The sequence below is a fragment of the Megalops cyprinoides genome, chromosome 10 (assembly GCF_013368585.1).
Source record: "Megalops cyprinoides isolate fMegCyp1 chromosome 10, fMegCyp1.pri, whole genome shotgun sequence".
In the NCBI taxonomy this organism is placed as follows: Eukaryota; Metazoa; Chordata; class Actinopteri; order Elopiformes; family Megalopidae; genus Megalops; species Megalops cyprinoides.
This window is the reverse complement of record NC_050592.1, coordinates 3725001-3744746: the sequence shown is the minus strand read 5'-3', so window position 1 is coordinate 3744746 and position 19746 is coordinate 3725001. Positions and strand designations below refer to the sequence as shown.

General features: G+C 48.2%; 2 protein-coding genes across 5 annotated transcripts in view; one reads left to right on the top strand and one right to left on the bottom strand.

Annotated features, from left to right (window-relative positions):
• Positions 1 to 898: 898 nt before the first annotated feature.
• On the bottom strand, positions 899 to 11835 carry LOC118784799 (glucocorticoid modulatory element-binding protein 1-like). 3 transcript variants are annotated; one of them, XM_036539224.1, is made up of 10 exons: positions 11759 to 11835; positions 8709 to 8848; positions 7901 to 7959; positions 7062 to 7183; positions 6448 to 6551; positions 5074 to 5222; positions 4287 to 4433; positions 4030 to 4167; positions 2582 to 2704; positions 899 to 1799 (listed from the first exon to the last, which is right to left on the bottom strand). In XM_036539224.1, exons 2-10 carry the CDS (start codon positions 8828 to 8830, stop codon positions 1102 to 1104), a joined length of 1662 nt encoding a protein of 553 aa, XP_036395117.1. In that variant the 5' UTR covers positions 8831 to 8848; positions 11759 to 11835; the 3' UTR covers positions 899 to 1101. The 3 variants fall into 3 exon arrangements, with proteins under 3 accessions (XP_036395117.1, XP_036395119.1, XP_036395118.1); XM_036539226.1 differs by having other exon boundaries at positions 7062 to 7180; XM_036539225.1 differs by lacking the exon at positions 11759 to 11835 and adding an exon at positions 9323 to 9374.
• A 1615-nt stretch (positions 11836 to 13450) lies between these two features.
• si:dkey-34d22.1 (discoidin, CUB and LCCL domain-containing protein 1) overlaps positions 13451 to 19746 on the top strand; it is a 20369-nt gene continuing 14073 nt past the window's right edge. For both annotated transcript variants that reach the window (XM_036539021.1, XM_036539020.1), the window contains exons 1-2: positions 13451 to 13640; positions 18868 to 19089. In XM_036539021.1, coding sequence (XP_036394914.1) covers positions 13541 to 13640; positions 18868 to 19089 — 322 coding nt within the window. In that variant the 5' untranslated portion in view covers positions 13451 to 13540. The remainder of the gene's footprint in view (positions 13641 to 18867; positions 19090 to 19746) is intronic.

Sequence of the window (19746 nt, the reverse complement as noted above, 5' to 3'; positions counted from 1 at the left end):
TACAGCAAACCAAGAATATGGGGCCTTGTCGGCAGAACACTTACGATGCTGTTTGCAAACAACGCTACAGAACACATGTTGCTACACAAACATGATGAAATACTGACGCTAACATATTAATCATTCAGCAAATACAAATCTAAACAAGTCTGCAAAAAATGTACAAAATATCCTATACAATAGTGTTTCTGTCCGTTTACAAAAGAAATTGTCTGTAGCTGGAAATGATGAACTGTATAAAATGGACTGATGAAAAATAATACTATAATAATGACAATGATAATATTAATGATTCGACAAATGCCAGCAAGGCATGTGCTGAAACAAAAGTTATGAATATAAGCAGGCCTTCAAAAACCAAACCCCAGTTATGCAGTTATGGTGCATAAGCATATAGAAGGCAGGGTATGACCATACATAAAGCACAACACAACACAATGGAAGGTTTTTTCGCATTGCACAACAGGTGGAGATTTCACACGAGGACAGCATTAAAGACCTGATTAGAGATCATGAGGTTGTTAAGCCACAGCAAACCGAGATCATCGCTTTCTACTACTCTCGGGGGGCAAATATCATGTTGATAAGGATGCCAGCCACACCCCCTGTAACAGAATACATGATCAAAGATGGGTTTTTGACTTGGCTGGGATCTGATCTTTATTTATATGTAACTATAATATAATATAATTAATCTCCATCCACATGTACAGTCTGAGTCAACACCAGCTGCGAAACAGTCACGTGACCAGCTCGAAACCTACCCAAAATGTAGACGCTATTTCAAAAGAGGAAAAAAAAAACAATTATTGGGTGTCAGAACAAATGCATCACTTTAAACTAAAATGCAAGAACACAAACAATCAGTCTAAAAAAATACAGAATTCAAGGACTGTATGTAGTTCTTGGATGAAAACAAAAGAACAAAAAACTATGTTAAAAAAAGAACACAATCACATGTTATGATCACTGCTACCTCCGCTGCTACCTGGCCTAGCGTTTTTTTCCCTGGTGGCTCTGAATTAGCTACGCTGTAGAATGGCCCCGCCCACATGCCGCCTCCCTCTCCCTGCTCGACCGTTTGACTGCTGGCCTCTCCTCTCACTGGGCCTGGCGTTCCTCACGCGCCTCTTCCTCCTCCACCACGATCTCCGCATCGTGCAGCTGCCCCTGGTGCTCCATCTGCACCTCGTGCACCTCCTCCAACTCCCCCTGCACCAGCACCGTGGCCCCCACACCTCCTTCTAGCCGCAGCCCCAACACCCCGGCCGCCTGGTCCCCCACCCCTGGGTCTATCTGGATGACGGTGGCGTGCACCTGCCCCTCCTCCTCCGCCTCCCCTTCCCGCTGACCCGCCGCCACTCCGGCTGGCTCCTCCCCCTCACCGGCCAGGTGCACCAGCTCCACAGGGCTCACTGTCGCCCCCAGCTGGCCATGCTCTGACACTGCAGCTGCGCTGAGGACGGTCAGGCTTGAGGCGGGGCGGAGGGTGGCAGTGTCGGCCTTCCCGCCGCCCGCGGTGGCCAGGGCGTAGCGGGAGAGGAGCTGGGAGCCGGCGGGCAGCTGTGCCACGCCTAGGGACTGCCCTGCGGCGGCGATGGTGATGGGGGAGAAGATGGCAAACTGCTGGTCCTGCTGCAGGCCTGAGGACGAGGCCGGACGCTGCAGCCGCCGCCTCTTAGGGGCCTGGGGCTTGGAGGAGCCGCTGGGGGACATCAGGACGTCATTGGGCGAGGGCTGGGACCGCTCCCGCCAATCGCGAGTCTGCTTCTTCTGCTCCTCCAGCTGACGCTCCAGGTCTGTAGGGGGGGGAGGGCCCAAGAGGTCAGAGGTCAGCTCACACTGAGGCTGCAGCGCATGATAGAGTGCAATCCACATGCTTCATAATCATAACCCAAGAAGGCTTTCAGTAATGAACATCCGTGTCCTCCTTCATTTCCTAATAACTTCTTTCAAATTCTTTTCGAACTCCAAGATGTCAGTTAATGGTAACATAAAACAGGTGGTCAATGGTAAGAAATTAATGGTAAGATAAAAAAGATAATGTATGAATTTTGATTCCACATTTCATACATTTTAAATTCAGAGAAATAACATAATAAATAACAATAAAATAAAGGTTTTAATACAGCCAACAGGTGTCATAGGTGTCCCTCGGGAATCTGATAAGGTTCACTGACTGATCATTCAGAGCACCATTAAAATCACACACAGCTTGCTTTGCCTGTTCTCTCTGTCTCACTACACCCTGCAGGAGCACTCAGTGGAGGAGCACAGGGTAGGAGCACAGGGGAGGAGCACAGGGGAGGAGCACAGGGGAGGAGCACTCAGTGGGGGAGCACAGGGTAGGAGCACGGGGGAGGAGCACAGGGTAGGAGCACAGGGGAGGAGCACTCAGTGGAGGAGCACAGGGTAGGAGCACAGGGGAGGAGCACTCAGTGGAGGAGCACAGGGTAGGAGCACAGTGGAGGAGCATAGAGGAGGAGCACTCAGTGGACGAGCACAGGGTAGGAGCACAGGGTAGGAGCACAGGGGAGGAGCACAGTGAGGGTGAGTGTCGAGGCGTTGTGTCGGTGCTCACTGCTCAGGGTGCTGTGGACCTCCTCCTGGCTGTCATCCGTCTGGCTCCTGCGGTTCTCCAGGGCCCGCTTCACCGAGTCCAGGAGCCCGAACATCTGGGCCAGGTTGTTCAGAACCGCTGCGTCTGATAGGAGCCAATCAAAAACAGTCAGCTAGTCAGTCAGTCATTCCAGCCAGTGTTGGGTCAGCCAGTCCGTTTATGATGTGCGTGATGCTTGAGGCAGCAGTGTGGAGTAAATGTTAGTGAATGTCAGGCTTGCACCCAGAGGGTAGGTATTATATGGGACGTTGCTGCTGTACCCTTGATCGCTATCCTGAACGTGACCTGCTTCAGCACACATCCAGCTTCATAACCACATGATCTGTCACTGTCAGTGCTGAAAAAGTGGGTCATAACTGTCCTGGATAAAGGCACTGGGATAGGCAATACCTATAAAACCCCTAACACACTCTTATAATACATACTTTTATACTATATACTGAATACTAGTATATAATATGCACTGTATTCTTAAAATACCTATAATACTGTTACTATACTCTTGTAATGTATTCTATTATATCATATCTATATAAGTATATAGTATACACTATACTCTTATAATACCCATAATACTGTTTTAAAGCTTTTAAACAGACCTGACAGGTCTCCATTGCTTAAAGCAATGTTTAGAATGAGCCTTACCTATCAGTGCTGCAGGTACTGCATATCGCCACTCTCAAGTCCTCCACCAGTAAGCCTTCTGCAGTAGCAGTGATATATTACATCTGCATGTGTGTGCAATATGTGAATACATCCATATTGTGTGTGCATGTGCATGAGTGTCCGTGTGACTGTGCGTGCATGCACGGGTATGCGTGTGTGGTGCACGTATGTATCTTTGCACTTGTACGTGTGTGTATAGCTATATATATCTGCGTGTGTGCATGCATGTGTGTATAATTGTGTGTATCTGCATGTGCGTGCGTGCATGCATGCATGCATGTATAATTGTGTATTCATGTGTGTACCTGTATACTGGTCTGTATGTGTATGTGTACAACCGTGTGTACGTGTGTGTGTGTGTGTGCATGCCTTTGTGTGCATAATTATGTGTGTACTATCCTACCCAAAGTCATCAGACACTGTATCTGTGCATGTGCGTGTGTGTGCGTGTGCGCGTGTGTGTATGTGTGTGCGCGCATGTGCGTGTGTGTGTGTGTGTGTAAGTGTGAGTGTGTGTGTGTGTGAGTGTGTGTGTGTGTGAGTGTGTGTGTGTATGTGTGTGTGTGTGTGTGTGTGAGTGTGTAAGTGTGAGTGTGTGTGTGTGTGTGAGTGTGTGTGTGTGAGTGTGAGTGTGTGTGTGTGAGTGTGTGTGTGTGAGTGTGAGTGTGTGTGTGTATGTGTGTGAGTGTGTATGTGTGTGTATGTGTGTGTGTGTGTGTGTGTGAGTGTGTATGTGTACACACCGGGTTCCTGCAGGGCTGCCTGCCCGCTCCGCAGCTGTACCCCCCTCAGCAGGGCCAGCAGCTGGGTGCGGATGTTGGACACCACCTCCCCCATCAGCCCCACGTCCGCGATGCCCTTCCAGAAGCTCAGAGTGTCGGCTGCAGCACCGGGAGAGACTGCGTTACAGCAGCACGCAGCAGACACACACACACCCAAATACAGCAAACCCCTGAGAAATAAACCCTATGGGGGAGGGAGGGGTCACTGCCTCACTCACTGCCGATATCTTCCAACTCCGTCTTGATCTCCGCGTCAGTTCCCACGGCAGCAGCGGCGGCGGTAGCTGTGCTGGAGCTCCAGTCCATGGTGACAGGAGCCGTCTCTTCAGACCGGTCCTCCACCACGGTCACCTGACTCCCATTTTCTACAGAGAGAGACAGGGACAGGGGAGAGAGGCCTGGCAGCTAGTTAAAGAAGCAGGCAAAACAAACACAAACACACGCACACACACACACACACACGCACGCACACGCGAACGCGCTCGCGCACGCGCACACACACACACACACACACACACACTCACACACACACACTCACACACACTCACACACACTCACACACATACACATTCCCAGACTATGTACTACTCAACTGACCAGCATGTAACACTAGTAACATAATCCTGCATGAGGGTGTTTGTCTGGCAAATATTATACAGTAGATTACCAGTCTTCTCAGATTAATCTCCTACAGTGTTGGTTTACAGAGCCAACCTCACAAATATATGGGATGTGTATGGGCCTGAGCTCCGATGTGAGGTATTAATGGGGGGGTGGTTTGCAGGCACTAGCTTTCCGGAAAATGTACTTTGCCAGTGAGAAATTTGCATGGGCCAAGGTAAAGGACCAATTATTCCATATTATGTTGGCTTTGAGAGGCTCTCGTCTGAAACCAGTCAGCTCTCAGGAGACAAATGTGTTGCAATGCTGACTCTGCCCAGCCACGAGCTGCAGGAAGTGAGTCACCTGACCCCACCCCCTGCCCCGCCCCACTCCGGGGCTCACCTTGGGGAGATGAGGCTGCGGGCGGCGCGCTGCTCTGTGGGGGGAAACGCGTGTTGTTGATCAGCAGGTCAAACTTGGTGCTGCGGCAGGTGTTGGTGCAGACGGTGTCGTGCTGGTAGAAGTCGATCTGGCCCGAGTCCATCATCTTCCTGTGGTTTGGGGGAGAGCACAGGGGAAGAGCCGATTCAGTAAAATTCAGAGCAAACATGGTGACTTCGGAGTAGAGCACAGCGATCTGCAGTGAGCTACATGCCCGGGGACCAAGAGCAACACAGAAAGCAGCTGGGACACTGAGCCTGGAATTTGACACCATGAGAATTTTAATGATGGCTCCCGAGTGGCCAAACTGGTTAAGAGGCATGTTCCGTGCAGGCCAACACCCACGGCTCAGACCCAGGTTTTACTCTAAGCTTTGCCAGCATTGCCAACAATGATAGAGATTCTGCAGTAATGAAACATAATTGGCTTTGTTTCCACTGGGGCTGTTTGGGTTTTGTTGGCAAGGTTTCCCTCATCAAACCACTCTCGGCATCCTACAACTCCTTCAGGTACCTCTAGGTTACGTTACATTATATTCCTGTAATTTAGCAGGTGCTCTCATCCAGAGTGCCTACATATGTTACAACCTTTACATGTTATCCATTTATACAGCTGGATATTTACTGCGGTGATTCTGGGTTGAGGGTACAGCAGCAGTGCCCCAGTGGTAAACCGAACCAGCAACCTTTCGGTTACAAGCCCCGCTCCTTATCCATCTGCCATACTGCCGTGTCAGAGAGACACCCCTATCCTCCTTTCAGTGGTGGCTCTCCTGGTGCACTCTGGGACTTGTAGTGTGGAAAAGCTGTGATTGGCATGTGTGTGTATTGGGGTGCACTGGCTACGCCCCAGTGCTCCTGTGCGAGTACAGAGGATGTTGCAGTGAGATGAGCCTCATGTGAAACTGCTGGTTCCAAAAACTATGGGTCACAAGGGAAGAAAATGCCAAAAAAAAAAGCAGACTTAAATCTCTTTTGTTTATGCTGAAGTCTAGAATGTTCCTAACCCTAACACTAACACTAACACTAACCCTAACACTAACCCTAACCCTAACCCTAACCATAACCATAACCCTAACCCTAACACTAACACTAACCCTAACCCTAATACGGTGCCAAGCCTGGTCTTGAACTGTTGGGAGTCATCGAGTGATAATGGAGGGATTGGGAAAGTGGAGTAAGTGATCCCACATACGGCATATCCATCACTGTGTCACAACACGCCGATGTAGTCATCAGAGCATTTCGACACTACAGCAGCATCAGAGCAGGCGGTGAGAAAACGCCCCGTGCGGCACAGCGGGCAGGGCGGAGCGTTACCTGGGCGCAGGCTCACCTGAGCATGACTCCGCCCAGTCGGATGGCCCTCTTCCAGTCCTTCAGAGTGGCCTTTCCAGCCAAGTGCACGAACTGCTTGGGGCTGATCAGCTGGTCATCATACTGCGGGAGGACAAGCATGTCACAACATGAGTGCTGTTTAACAGGACATCTTTAAAAGGTCTCAGAAAAAAATTATCAGTAAAATTATCCTTTAATTTATAATTATAAATTATAATATATCTGATCAAACTATAAAATTATCTTTAAGTTTTTCAAATGAACCAAGGGAAAAAGATTAGTTGGCCACCAGGTCGTCTGATCTTACTATGCTGTTCAAGGTTTGCCATGTCAAAACATTTTTCCTTTTAATTATTTTTTAAGGCTTATTTAGAGGTTAACAAAAAAGTTGGAGCAACTACTACACCTTGGTGTACCACCACTGTGTTCATGAGTGATTTGCCTCAATTAGTTGTTGCTAAAAGGTAAGGGTGATTAATGATTTGTACACGGGAGTTTCCAGGGGCACAAAGGACCACACTGCAGCAGACCTTGGTGGAAGCATGAACAGGAAGTGAGGTCAGAAAGCCGCAGAAATGGCACTGTACAGAGATAATAACATAAGAATCAAACCTTGACACACTTGACGTTGATTCCTGGGCAAACAAACTTCTTAAACAGCAGCACTGCCTTGCTGTCCCCACATGTGATTGGGTAGCCATACTCCACCTCCTCCCCTTCTGCGGTGCCATCTTCTGAAAGGGTTCACACACATACACACACACATGCACACACACACACACACACACACACACACGCACGCACACGCACACACACACGCACACATGCACGCACACACGCACGCACACAGGCACGCACACACACACACGCACGCACGCACACACACACGCACACACACATGCACACACACACACACACATGCACGCACACATGCACGCACACAGGCACGCACACACACACACGCACGCACACACGCACACACACATACACACACACAGAAAAACCTCAGATGTCAGAGCACTACTCTAGTCACAGCACTCCAACACAAGTGCACAGGAGCATAACAAAAATCCTCATCAGGAAAGGGAGCCCAGCATGACAAGGTGTAAATAGAGAAAATACAGCACATGCAATATGCTGTCTTCTGCTTACAGGAAGACTGTATGTAGGCTATATATGTACATGGGCGGCAGTGTAGCATAGGGTTTAAGGAGGAGTTAAGGAGCAGGACCTGTAACCGAAAGGTTGCTGGTTCGATCCCCGCTGGGACACTGCTGCTGTACCCTTGGGCAAGGTACTCAACCCACAATTGCCTCAGTAAATATCCAGCTGTATAACTGGATAACATTGTAAAGAACTGTAACCTATGTAAGTCGCTTTGGATAAAAGCGTCTGCCAAATGAATAAATGTAAATGTAATGTACATAGATGCAGTTGTAAATCCCACTCACCACTGTGTGTCTCTACTGCCACAACAGCTGTGCCCATCTCAGCAGTGTCTTCACACACCCTAGAGAGGGGCACAGATCATGACATCACAAGCCCTGCATGGCACAGAGAAGTAATAAGGGAATGATTCTCAACTAAGGAGGAGGAGAGAGTAGCTTTGCCTTCCTGTAGGATCACACTCACGTGAAAAAAAGATGAGTGTGGGAATAGAAAGGTCAGAAGCTCATCTGTGCAATCCCATAGCAGGCTGCTTCATCACTGTGATTCTTGAGTTTCTCTCTTTAATCCCCGGGTTTGACCTCCGTGTTCCTTTTTTCCTGTACCCCGCACATACTATCATGCTGTCACATTCAAGCGTGCTTGGCCCACGCTGTATCAGCTAGGAGCCGTTTAAAATGGCAGCAGTTTGCATTTCATCTGAGTTTCCATAGGTGCAGTGCTTTCAGTTCCAGATCCCATCTGCCCAGATCTGGCCCAGATCAGTTGCCCATAACTCTACCCATACTCACGTTAGTCTAAGTAAAGGCTGGTTTAGAAATGACTAAGGTGTGGAAGCTGAAGAGCACAGAGAGAATATCCGTACATTTCCCATTGGTGTTTTCTGCTGTCCACAAATTCCAGTTCATTCTATTTGGCAACAATGAAATCAAACCTAATCTGCTAGTCTGAAGGGATTCATGTAAGGTAAGGAACTAACAACAAACAGCGATATGCAGCACAAAATTCTGTCTCCCTTTCCTCGTCGTGTCTGTTACTCAGGTGTGCGTCAGCCTTCTCCTCCGTACTCGGGGGGCGGGTCCCGTGTCTTACCCCTGTGTTATTGACTGGAGCTGCAGGATGACCTGGGTCTTGGTGCTGTTGTTGGGGTCTTCCTCCTCGGTCTTCACCATCACCATGTCTCCCACGGACACCGCCACCTCCGTGTTCGCCATCGCCTAACTTCCAGGGTGCTGTGGGGCAGAAGCACAACAATCACCCCCCCCCCTTTTTTTTTAGGAGTAAAAGTGTTGAAAAACGTGCTCCTAAATGCAATGTAAAAACGTTTTCACTATGCTCCATTTCTGCTACCTGGGGGAATCACCTGCTTACACACAGGAAAGGTGAGGCCACAGCCCTGAGGGTGACCATGTTCCCCGTCTCACCTGCAGATTCTCCATAGGGGGTAGCAACAGTAGCTGAATTTAAAATGCTATAAACAGAATGTATAGAATCAAATTCTCTGGGGGATAAATATAGTAAATATGCTGTAGGATTAATAGGTACGATTACCTTAATCACATAAAACTGACTTTATACACTTTGTAAGCAGCCTTCAGTAAAGCATACGATCATACATCCATGATGTCACTTAGACTAATAATTCAAGAACTTACGAATGGATGACAATGCATTTTGAATGCTTTCTGATGTCAAGATAAACCCACCCCTGTCCAGATGAGTCTGGAGCTTCCATACTGCCACTCCACTCAGAACGGGAACAACTTGATTCTCTCTGTCAAAACCGGAACATTCTCCACAAACATCCCCAGTGTGCTTTCATGCAGTCTGTCTTCATATTTACGTCCGCTACTTAAACAGTTTTGAATACTGGCTTATACCGACGTTAAACAGACGCTGATGTGCATTTCAAGTTGGTTCTCAGAGGGTTAAACTATGTAATCTATATGCAGCAGTTAAATTCAGATAAGACACGCAGATAAATTCATCTTTATGGGCTTCCATTAAACAGGTGGATACTTGCATTAGGAATCTGGACTCTCGCGAAATAACTGACAATATTCATGATGGATAGGTTTCCAATAAGTTTTAATGTCTTAAACTTAAGGTGCATGCATACGTGTTTGCCCCCTGAATCTGTGAAACAAGAATAAACAGGCAGAATTTGACTCGTGAAACACCAGGAACGTAAACGCACTGACGTGCGACAAAGCTGCGGTTTCAGGTCAGTGACCCGCTAATCCACTTCCACAGCCTGCACGACGTGCCGCAGCCACGGAGAAGGCACGGGATTAGCGTGCTGGTGCGTGCGGGAGGGCCGGTGGGAATGAAGTTCTTCACATGAAAGTGCATTCAGATTTTGGGTTTTGTTTCCCCTCGTCTCCTGTAGCGTCAGGAATGACTTGCACTGGTTATGTGAACTACTAGACGGGACAGCCCGTGCCAAACGCCAGGCGAGCGCTACAGCGCCTGACCAGGGCAGCTTCGCCGAACAGGAAGCGCATTCTCTGTTATGAACTACCCCAGTTAATTATGGGCGCTAACGCACTGGTGTATCTGTGTTGGCATTCACTCAGATATGCATATTGGACATGCAGCACTTTCATTAACAGAAGTGGCGCTCAGACGGCTCATCTCTATTATGCGCAATACTGCAGTCTGTGTCTCTGGTTATGTGAACCTGTTTAGGAAAAAGCAAAGGTCAGATCGGGCTCAGGGATTAAAACTGTTCGCTCATCTTTAGCCACAGTGCTGATGAACACAGCTAACGAGCTAACTTCAATGCGAGAAACGACGGTTATCGCTTTGCGTTGCACCCCCTTGCAGATTCACGTTCTGAATGTGCCCCGATGCACGACTGTTCTGACAAGTCAACTAAGTTAGCTGGTTCGCTAAACGTTTTATCCAGCTAGGTTGCCACTTAAACAACGAGCTGCATGATGTTTTCTATGTTTTTACATCACTGGGGGGCGGAAAACTGCCCAGCTAAGTAAAAACTCGCGAGTTCGCGATTGGAGTTAAAAGGACGTCTACGTCTAAATCAGCTAACCTGTGCGATGTCACTAACATTCCACAATTAATCTCCCCACGGAGAGAATTATCGGCTTTGAGAAACCCACGGGCAATAAACGAGGCCACTTCAGCAACAAATTCCCTTCTAATTGACGGCACGGCAGTTCAGCGGCTCGACCGTCTACTTTTGATCACTTGCCAAAATGGGAAGCAACTGGACATAGTCTCGACTCCACAGCCAACTGTTTTTGGCAACAACAGGTGATTATCTGATGTAACTATGTAGTCTGGAGCTGGCACAGTATAACAATTTTAGCTGACAGAAAGCTAGCTTTAACATAACTGGAGTAAGTAGCTGAAAGACGTTACACTGACATACACGTTACACTGACATGCACAGCTAGACTAACTTAAAAGCGCGCTTGCAACGTTAAGGCACTAAGTCGCTAACAAGCAAGCTAGCAAATCAAATCGGCAATGTGTCCCACTCAAGACCCACTGTCAGCCAACTAGCTCACGTTAGCAGACTCTTAAAAATCAATAAATAAGGGCGACATGTTCTGAAAGCAATGCAGCGAACTAGCTCGCAAGCTACCGTACTTTCAAAATGGAGAGGCATTGCGTGCCCGGCTATCTAGTTAAACTTAGCCAGCACCCGCCCATTCCGTGTTTCGTTCCCTCCCGTGTGTATTTATGTAGCTAGACTGCCTAGCGTGGGCCATCCTGGCCCCGCAAGGCTATGCACGCCACCGGAGTATCCTCCGCGCAATTTGGGAATAAACGGAGAGCAGCTCCGCCTCGCAGCACCCGCAGAGGGTAAGACCGCGCGGCGCGCCGCTCGTGCCGATCGCGAACGTGCCTCCGTCTTTCTCTTTCCCCTCTCCCTCGCGCACCCCCTCAGACTGACGCCCCCCCGGCGCGGCGGCACGCACACGGCAATCCGCGCCGCGCCGCGGCTGCGCTGCCCCGCTCCGAGCGGCCGTTTATGCACCGCTCCCCGCGGCGCTGCCCCTGCACCGCGCTCCCCCCAGCCCGCACCGGGAACCGTCCCTCCGCGGCCTCAGCCCCGCAATCTCGCGCGGTCCACACAAATTACACTTTACTCGGTTTTCGGTGGGTTTTTTTCTTACCGTTTTATAGTGGCAAACACATCCTCGGCTTTTTTTCCTGCAAGCTCTTTGAGCATGCGCGTGCCGCTCCGCTACGCTTCCTGCAAATGAAGGCAGGGATGTGCGCCTGGGAAGCATCTGCAGCGCTGACACGAGATGCGGTCGCTCGCACGCGATCTGTGAAACGGTACAGCACTTCTGTTTTTCCCCCCCGCTGGCCGAGCGCCGTTCGGACCGGTCTGTGCTGCTCAGCTGAGCTAGCCTGTATGATTTAAGAAAAATCTGCTCCGCAGTCATGCTGCTCACGTGTGCTCATTGCTAGGTAGCTAACGCGTTTGTTTTTCAAAGTTCCAAATTAAATTCAGAAATTCATGCCTGCATTAAATACATTGCCTATGGATTCCATTGATATTATGGCTACATGAAATAAATTCTTTGTGTGATCAATTTGCTGTAGGAGAAATTATTGATATAAAATTAATGTTTTGTATACATTTCTCCAATAGGTGGCGTGATTCTTCAGTTATAGGACCTACTTCACTTCAGATCCGTAGAAAGACCAATAGTTACAAACAGTAGGATATAATTTGATTTACCCAAAAATACAAGATGTTAATTCATTATTATTTTCTCACGACCGGTATTTTGAGGGAAGAAACTCTCAAAGATGGGCCATCGATTTTGCCACCATCAAAGTTGCCCAGATCCAGATAACGTGTATTTAACACAAACGGCAAATAATAAAATCTAGATAAAATAATGTACAATGATACTATACCTGTACCAAGGAGGTTTATAAATCTATAAACACACCTTGCTTAGTTTCTCTTTACTAGGCCTGCTCTGATTTGCAGTATGTTTCGACACATTACATTACGATACATTACATTAAGGTCATTGAGCCGACGCTCTTATACAAAGCGGCGTACATAGGTTGCAATTTTATCCATTTATATTTACTGAGGCAATTTTGGGTTATCTACCTTGCCCAAAGCTACAACAGTAGTGTCCCAGCACTGGACTGAAACCATCAACCTTTCTTTTACGAGCCCTGCTCCTGTATTGTATTCTGGTTGCTATACAGGAGTGCAAATAAATGTTGTCTATAAAATAATGGCCTTATTAGGTCGATTTGAGGAGTACTGTGTGTGTGTGTGTGTGTGTGTGTGTGTGTGTGTGTGTGTGTGTGTGTGTGTGTGTGTGTGTGTTCTGATCAATGTTATAATGCTCAATATTTTATAGTTGTATTTGTTCATACATTGCGTTTAAAGCAGTATTGAGTTTGAAATGGCAGACACATAATTGTGCAAAAGCGTACGGATATTGTTCAGAGTTCGGAGGATGTGAGCAATTTAATCGTCTTCGACTAATCGCACCACAATTTTAACTTTAAACAAATTGTATACACTGGCCGATACTGACGCACAGTTGTGGGCGTGTGAGTTTACAGTGGAAAATAATGCAGTTCCACATACCCCTAAAACACCGGCCATCATCGGTAACCTTGGAGGACAAATTAAAAGTCGGTTAAAATTCGGAAACATTGCAAAATTCTTTCCGCAGTTCGGCCTTATTTGGAGAATGACTTCTTGGAAGTAGGTGACTTAACTGGCGTGCTGGGAAGCCAATGGGAGCCAAGCAAACTGCCTCTTGTCCAATGAAAAGTATTCAACACTTCTGAACCATTAACTTGTATGAGAAGTGTAGCTCAGATCTGTGCGGACGTAGTTATTTTTCTTCAATAAGTTGTAAGTGTAGCTGATGGCGTAAATGCTTGGACTTATCTTATCCCCGGCGTAAATCATGCACGCATCGCCTGGACATATTTGGGATGCTGTCGATTTTTTAACTTGGTTTCTGTTTGTTTTAAGTCTGGAGACGTTGGGAATCCACGGACAGGACGGTATGCTGTATCTGTCGACTAACTTTTTTTTTTACTGTCACTTTATAAAAAGAGTAATAACAGTTCAAAACGAGAGCATTAATTCTTCATCTTTGTCATATAAGAACTACGGTGTGTTTTAAGTATGTTGATATTATATACCGAGGGTTGTTTTTTCTGTCTTTCTAAGTTAATGAATAACTTACGTCTGGCAGAGCGTATTGTATACATTGCACGTAGATCATAGCAAACTACATTAGTTGAAAATTGAAAAACAAAGCTTTTGTAAACAAAAAAAGTTACTTCAAAGAAACTTAATTCTACTACGTCTTTCTACTGAGATGTTAGATTTTTTTTTTTTTCAGAAAGTAGAATCTGTCCATCTTGCATTAACTGTTATCTTGGCATGTAGGAGCTAAGCGTGTTTTCAAGGCTATGAAATGCTTTATGTTTATATGGAAACCTTGCCTTTGAGTAGGTGATGTACTTTAAGTTATTTAAATCTTGAGTGGTCTGTCGCCCTTTAACGTCAAAATACACCTGTTACAGCAGCGTAGTAAATTTTACTCTCAGAGAACAGCAGCGCGCTTCGGTCGTGTCTGAAATTGTCATCTAAATCTAAAGTAATTTGCTTTGTAAAAGTGACACGCGTATCTTCATGGATTAATGTTCGCCCTCGTTGTCATCATGTGAACGGCTAAGGGCTTAGTTACATAATTTATGTGGTGCTGGAAAAACGGGAGTGAATTATGGGTCTCATTACTGCTCTCCTATAGACATTTTCTGTAGGGTTTTATAGCCTATGTTTTTGGTGTAACAAATACTAGTAATCATCAGCATCATCATAATTACTCTCCATGACAAACTGAAAAACAGACAAAGAATATTAGACAGGCTCTTATAACTTGTACATGGGTAGTAACTGTTCCAGTCACTGTATGAAGACAGATGTGTGTGTTAAAATGCGTGCAGTATAGCGTTAAATAATGGTCAAATTATCTAAACAAAGTCTTCTTTTACATATTTGGGTGTTGATCTGGTCATTTTTACCGTTCCTTTGGTAACTCTCTTTACTGAGGCTTCTCTTGCCTGAGCAGTTTGTTGTGGAAAACAACCAAATGGATGTTTGCTCGGTAACAGCTGAGGACTCTGTTAAAGGATGCTTGTTGTTAATATAAGAGGAGGTGGCTGTCCTTTTGAGCCGGGTGTTTGGATCACAAGTCCTAAAATGTGAGTGAACAGAATATATGCTAATAGCCCGCCTCAGCTATGCGCAGCCTTGGATTTCCAGTAAGCATGAGTCACTGCAGAAAGTGGGACAGGAGCGTTTGTCTTCTGTGCCGACTTTAACATTACTTTGCTGTCAAAGCAGAATCACAGGAGAGCTGTGTTTTCTCTTGTGTGGTATGTCGTGGCTGTCGAAGGCCACCATTTCCATCATGAACACAGAGTGTTTTGGGGTGCCAGCCGTCATCCTCAGTGGGTCCCTATTTAACTGGATTTGGTTTGACAGACGTTGTCATAATCTTCACAAATCTGAAGGTTGTGATTGGCTGGCCGTTAGCTGAAGGTTCACTGGGAGAACCATGGTCTGTTATTTTGAATGGCTTAATACAACATAACAAACATACACAAATATGTATTACACTTCTGCTGAACAATAGGATAACCGTGTACGTGACTCAGAGAAGGCTGGCCTTTGAATCAGTCGGTCTTCCTATGAGCAGCTGTTTCTGAAATGGTGAAGGCCTCATTGATTTCATTGTCTGTGGCTGGTCAGAAGTAGAACTCTTCTTACACGTTGCATGTCTAGAGAAAATAAGAATAATTCTGTTGGACACAGTGCAGTTGCGCCAGGAGTTTCAGGATTGTCACTGCGAGACCTAGTGATCCACAGATCTACAGACACAGGTTGACTCAGACGTTGTGGCAGTGTCCCAGAATCCTGTGGATATCAGCCAGGCCAGCCCGGCCTAGTCAGCCCATACACGGATACGCTGTGGTCTCATCTGTGTTTATTCACAATGTCCTGGTCCCCCAGCAGGAAGACGAGGAAGACAGCAACAATGGTACTGGTCAGGAACTCGGCATGTTGACACAGAGTTTAGCAATCGGGAAGAGGTTACCGTGAATCACCACGGTCGCAGGCCCACAGTAGGACCTGGGAAAAATTCCACTCAGACACTCCGGCATTCAGTCTGTGGGATTCGTTTACGCCATCCGTGCGAGGCGGATACTTGTTCCGTGGTCACGAGGAAGATGACCAACTGTTTAATTTCTTTCTGATTTTTTTTTTTCCATTTCTAACTGTCTGCATATCTTTGAATGAGTGGGAGGCTTCTCAAGCCCTCGCAGGCACAAATAGATAACAACAGAGATTGGCCAAGAGGCAGCTGAACAGGAAACCCAAACGAATCCTTTATCGAGTCTGTCATGGTTGCATGTATCAGTGCTCTGTGATTGACACCGAGGCATTATTTGCTGAAAGGTAACAGTTGAACATCCTGTCATGTAAGAACAGGCCTGTGAGGGCCTGCCTGCAAATCTCTGGGGCAAAGAAGAAGCGGTGTGTTGGTCGATGCAGCGTTTTTGAGGAACTGATGACTGATGTTCGAAATCCGTGGTCTGTACCTTAACAGGGTTTTCCACCCTTCTGTAACCAGGTGGCTGAAAACCCAGCTGGACAGCTAAAAGATGTCAGGCCTTTGTTTGAATCTACCAGTCAGTTCTCTCAGCAATTTTGTGACGTTGTCAGTGTAACAGTGTTAGGGCAATATTGAGAGACTGTTACGTTGGTGTTACAATATTTATTGTACAATAAATACAATATTTATAAGCTATGTGTTGTTGTTACAGTGTTACTGGAATGTTGTGGGATTGCTACATGTCGGTGTTACAGTGTTGGTGAAACATTGTGAGAATGATACATGTTGGTCTTACAGCGTGTGGAGTAAGTTACATATTAGCATTACCGTGTTGGTGGAACTTTGTGAGAATGTTACATGAGAGGTTTGCGTGTTAGTGGAACGCTGTGAGAATGTTACGTGTTAGCCGGTGCTGTGTGTGCTGCACTGAAGCAGAGGATTATCGTGCGTGACGCGTGTCAGCTGGGATGAAAGTCAGTAGGAAAAGCCCAGATAGCGTTAGTGCAGAGACGCCCAGGCAGGAAGCTGCATCCGAGCGCAGGGCCGAGCTCAGGGCCGAGCTCAGGGCAGGCACGGCGTGTGTGCGCAGCGGAATGAGTGGAGCTCTGCGTGCGAGGAGGCCTGTCCGAGCCTTTATCTCAGGAAGCGCAGCCCTGGCTGCTCCCATACGCCGGGACGTCCCAGGAGAGAAGACACGGGTCTCCGGGCGGGGCTGTGGGGGTGATAGGGGAGGATAACCCGCCACCTCACCAGCGCCCAGGCCGGCATGAGCTGTGCTTCACAGTCCTCCATCTCCAGCTGCCATGGATGACCACCCCTCAGTCACCCCAGTGAGACTCCTCGGGTCCCTCAGGGGGTCTCGCCCTGTAGCCCTCCATTGCAGCTCCGCGCTCCGGCACTTCCCGGGAATTCCAGGCCAGATGAAAGCGGGGCGAGAGACAGGGGAGAGGGGCGAGGGGCAAGGGGCGAGGGGCGGGGGAGAGTGGTTCAGGCGCTGGGCCGGATGGGACAGGCACAGCCACGCGGGAGGGCGAGGCGTCTGCGGACAGCCACCAACGTGGCTCGGTTTTCACCCCCGGGCTCGTACCGACACCTTCCTTCCAAACCTCAGCGGTGAGGGCGGAGTCAGCCCCCTGGGGCGAGGGCCTTCCCATCACACTGCAGAGTGCACGGCACAGCCCGTCAGCGCCGACACCAGGCTGTGTGGTCACGGCTGACTCACACAAACACAGAGCCTTTAATCTCATCTCCCGGGTAATTAGAAAAGCCCCGGAATAATAAACGCGACCACAGAACCTTGGCAGGTACAGCAGCGTTACACGGCAAAGTGGATGCATAGGTGTAAAAGCACCGTGATACCCAAAACAGAGCAGTGAGCCAGAAATCGCGCATTAGGGAAAACCGTAAGCTGCTCATTTCCTGCAGCGGTCAGGGTGGGGAGTGGCACGAGGCCTCAGGATAAAACCAAACCGAAAAACAAAAATACAGCGAGGAGCGCAGACTCAACCGCCCATGTCTCGCGCGTATTTAGAACGACACAGTCCAGTTATCGGCCAAACAGAGGAGGTGAATACCTGATGCAGTGAGGGGCGGAGTTCTGTGCAGTGAGGGGGCGGAGCTTTCTGCAGCGAGCAGCTGGGGTGGGGCTGGTGATTGTTTGTGGTTGTTTTTCGGTAGTCTGGAGGCTATGATCTCACGGGGCTGTGGTGGGGGGGGGGGGGGGGGATGGTTCATCAGAACAGTCCCATGGGGTGCCCCCTCCCTTGCAGGTATGCTGTCATTATGCTGAGGCAGAGAGGCGTGAGGCTTAATGAATGCCGTTAATGCCCCCCCCCCCAGCGTGATTCACAGTGGTAAACTCCACAGTCTCACTCCTAATGAGTTCCAGCTGTCCCGCCCCCACACTGCCCAAGGTTTGGCACATGCTTAGGCACATATCTCACGCCGACCGCAGTCCTGTGCCCGGTCTGCCCCCCCTCCCCCGCCACGTAGTTTCCCCCTGAGGTCCTGGGTCAGGTTTGCCAGGTGTGTGTCAGAGAGGAAGGTCTGACAGGAAGTTGTCTAGTTCTGATGAAGTCTGGTGGTCTGTTCCGTCTGACTGCAGCTGAAAAGGCCAAAATGAGCTATTTTGATAGTTTTTGTCATTAATCTTTGGCATTAACCTTTGTGAATACATTGAATGGAGCAGTTACGGGTATAAAGGGGAAAATTATTCATATTTATTGCATATAAATTATTCATATGTATTGCATGTCATATTGCATATGACAGATCCTTGTTTTCCTGACCAATGCGTGTAGTTGACTGTTGTGGTGACAGAACAGAAGAGACATTCGGTAGCAGAAGAATGTTTCTGTTCCGCAGCCTGTATAGTGGTTAAGGAGCAGGGCTCGTAACCGAAAGGTTGCTGGTTTGATTCCCCATGGGGGCACTGCTGCTGTACCCTTGGGCAAGGTGCTTAAGCCACAATATCCAGCTGTGTAAATGGATGGCATTGTAAAAACCTGTAAGTGGTGTAAGTCGCTGCGGATAAGGAGCGTCTGCGAAATGCCAATAATGTAAAAAAAATGTAAAGTAATGATTGGTTCTCCGCCCCTCTCCAGGCGATGGGTGCGGCCACACCTTGCTGGGCCCTCAGAGCGGTACCCTGGCCTCCCGGAACTACCCCGGCACTTACCCCAACGGCACGCGCTGCGTGTGGAAACTCCGGGCCCCGCGGGGCCGCACCCTGCGTCTGGCCTTCGGAGACTTCGACCTGGAGAGGAGCAGCAACTGCGATGCCGGGTCCCTCACCGTAACCCTCGGCAACGGGGCCACCGCCCTGGGTAAGACACCGTGCACGCCCCACCCTCCGCCTGGGGTGACAGCCTCCCGGCCCCCTGGTGTGTAATCACCCCAGGCTCTGTACTGAATTCTCCTGTGGACAGAGACATTACTTCCTCATCTGTGCTGAAGTACTGGCTTGGGAGGCTCTGTGCTGAGCTGTGCTGAACTGTGCTGTATACAGCAACACAGCTAGACTGTACTACAAATGTTGTGCTGCTCACTTAACTTGAATGGCTACACTTCAGACACGTCCGTGTCTTGTGCTGGAAGTCGCTCTGGATAAGAGCGTCTGCTAAATGAGTATAACGTCATGTAATGTAATGCTGTGCTGGTGGGTAAGGTAACCCAAATTGCCTCAGTAAATGTCCAGCCATACACATGGATCATTTGCAAATTGTGTGAGTGGCTTTGGATAAGTGTGTGTGCTTAGCAAACGTAATGTAACATTACAGTAGATGCATTTTAATGTAAAGGCTAACACGTAGCGCTGTGCTGCTGGATGCACGGGGCCAGCCCTGCTGAGTGGAGGTTTATGGCTCATGTGATGTGTGCTATGCTCGCTGCATATTTAACCCCGCCTGACACGCACAGATGCAGGCAGACAGCTGAGCGTCATGATTGGCTCCTTTTAATGGACACGGCTGGTAAAGAGGCAA

Coding starts and splice junctions, on each gene's coding strand:
- LOC118784799 (XM_036539224.1), bottom strand. CDS start 8,830: ATGGCGAACACGGAGGTGGCGGTGTCCGTGGGAGACATGGTGATGGTG. Junction 2,705..4,029: donor GGCAGCCCTGCAGGAACCCG/GTGTGTACACAT, acceptor GGCTCCTATCAG/ACGCAGCGGTTCTGAACAAC. Junction 1,800..2,581: donor GGTCCACAGCACCCTGAGCA/GTGAGCACCGAC, acceptor CCCCCCCTACAG/ACCTGGAGCGTCAGCTGGAG.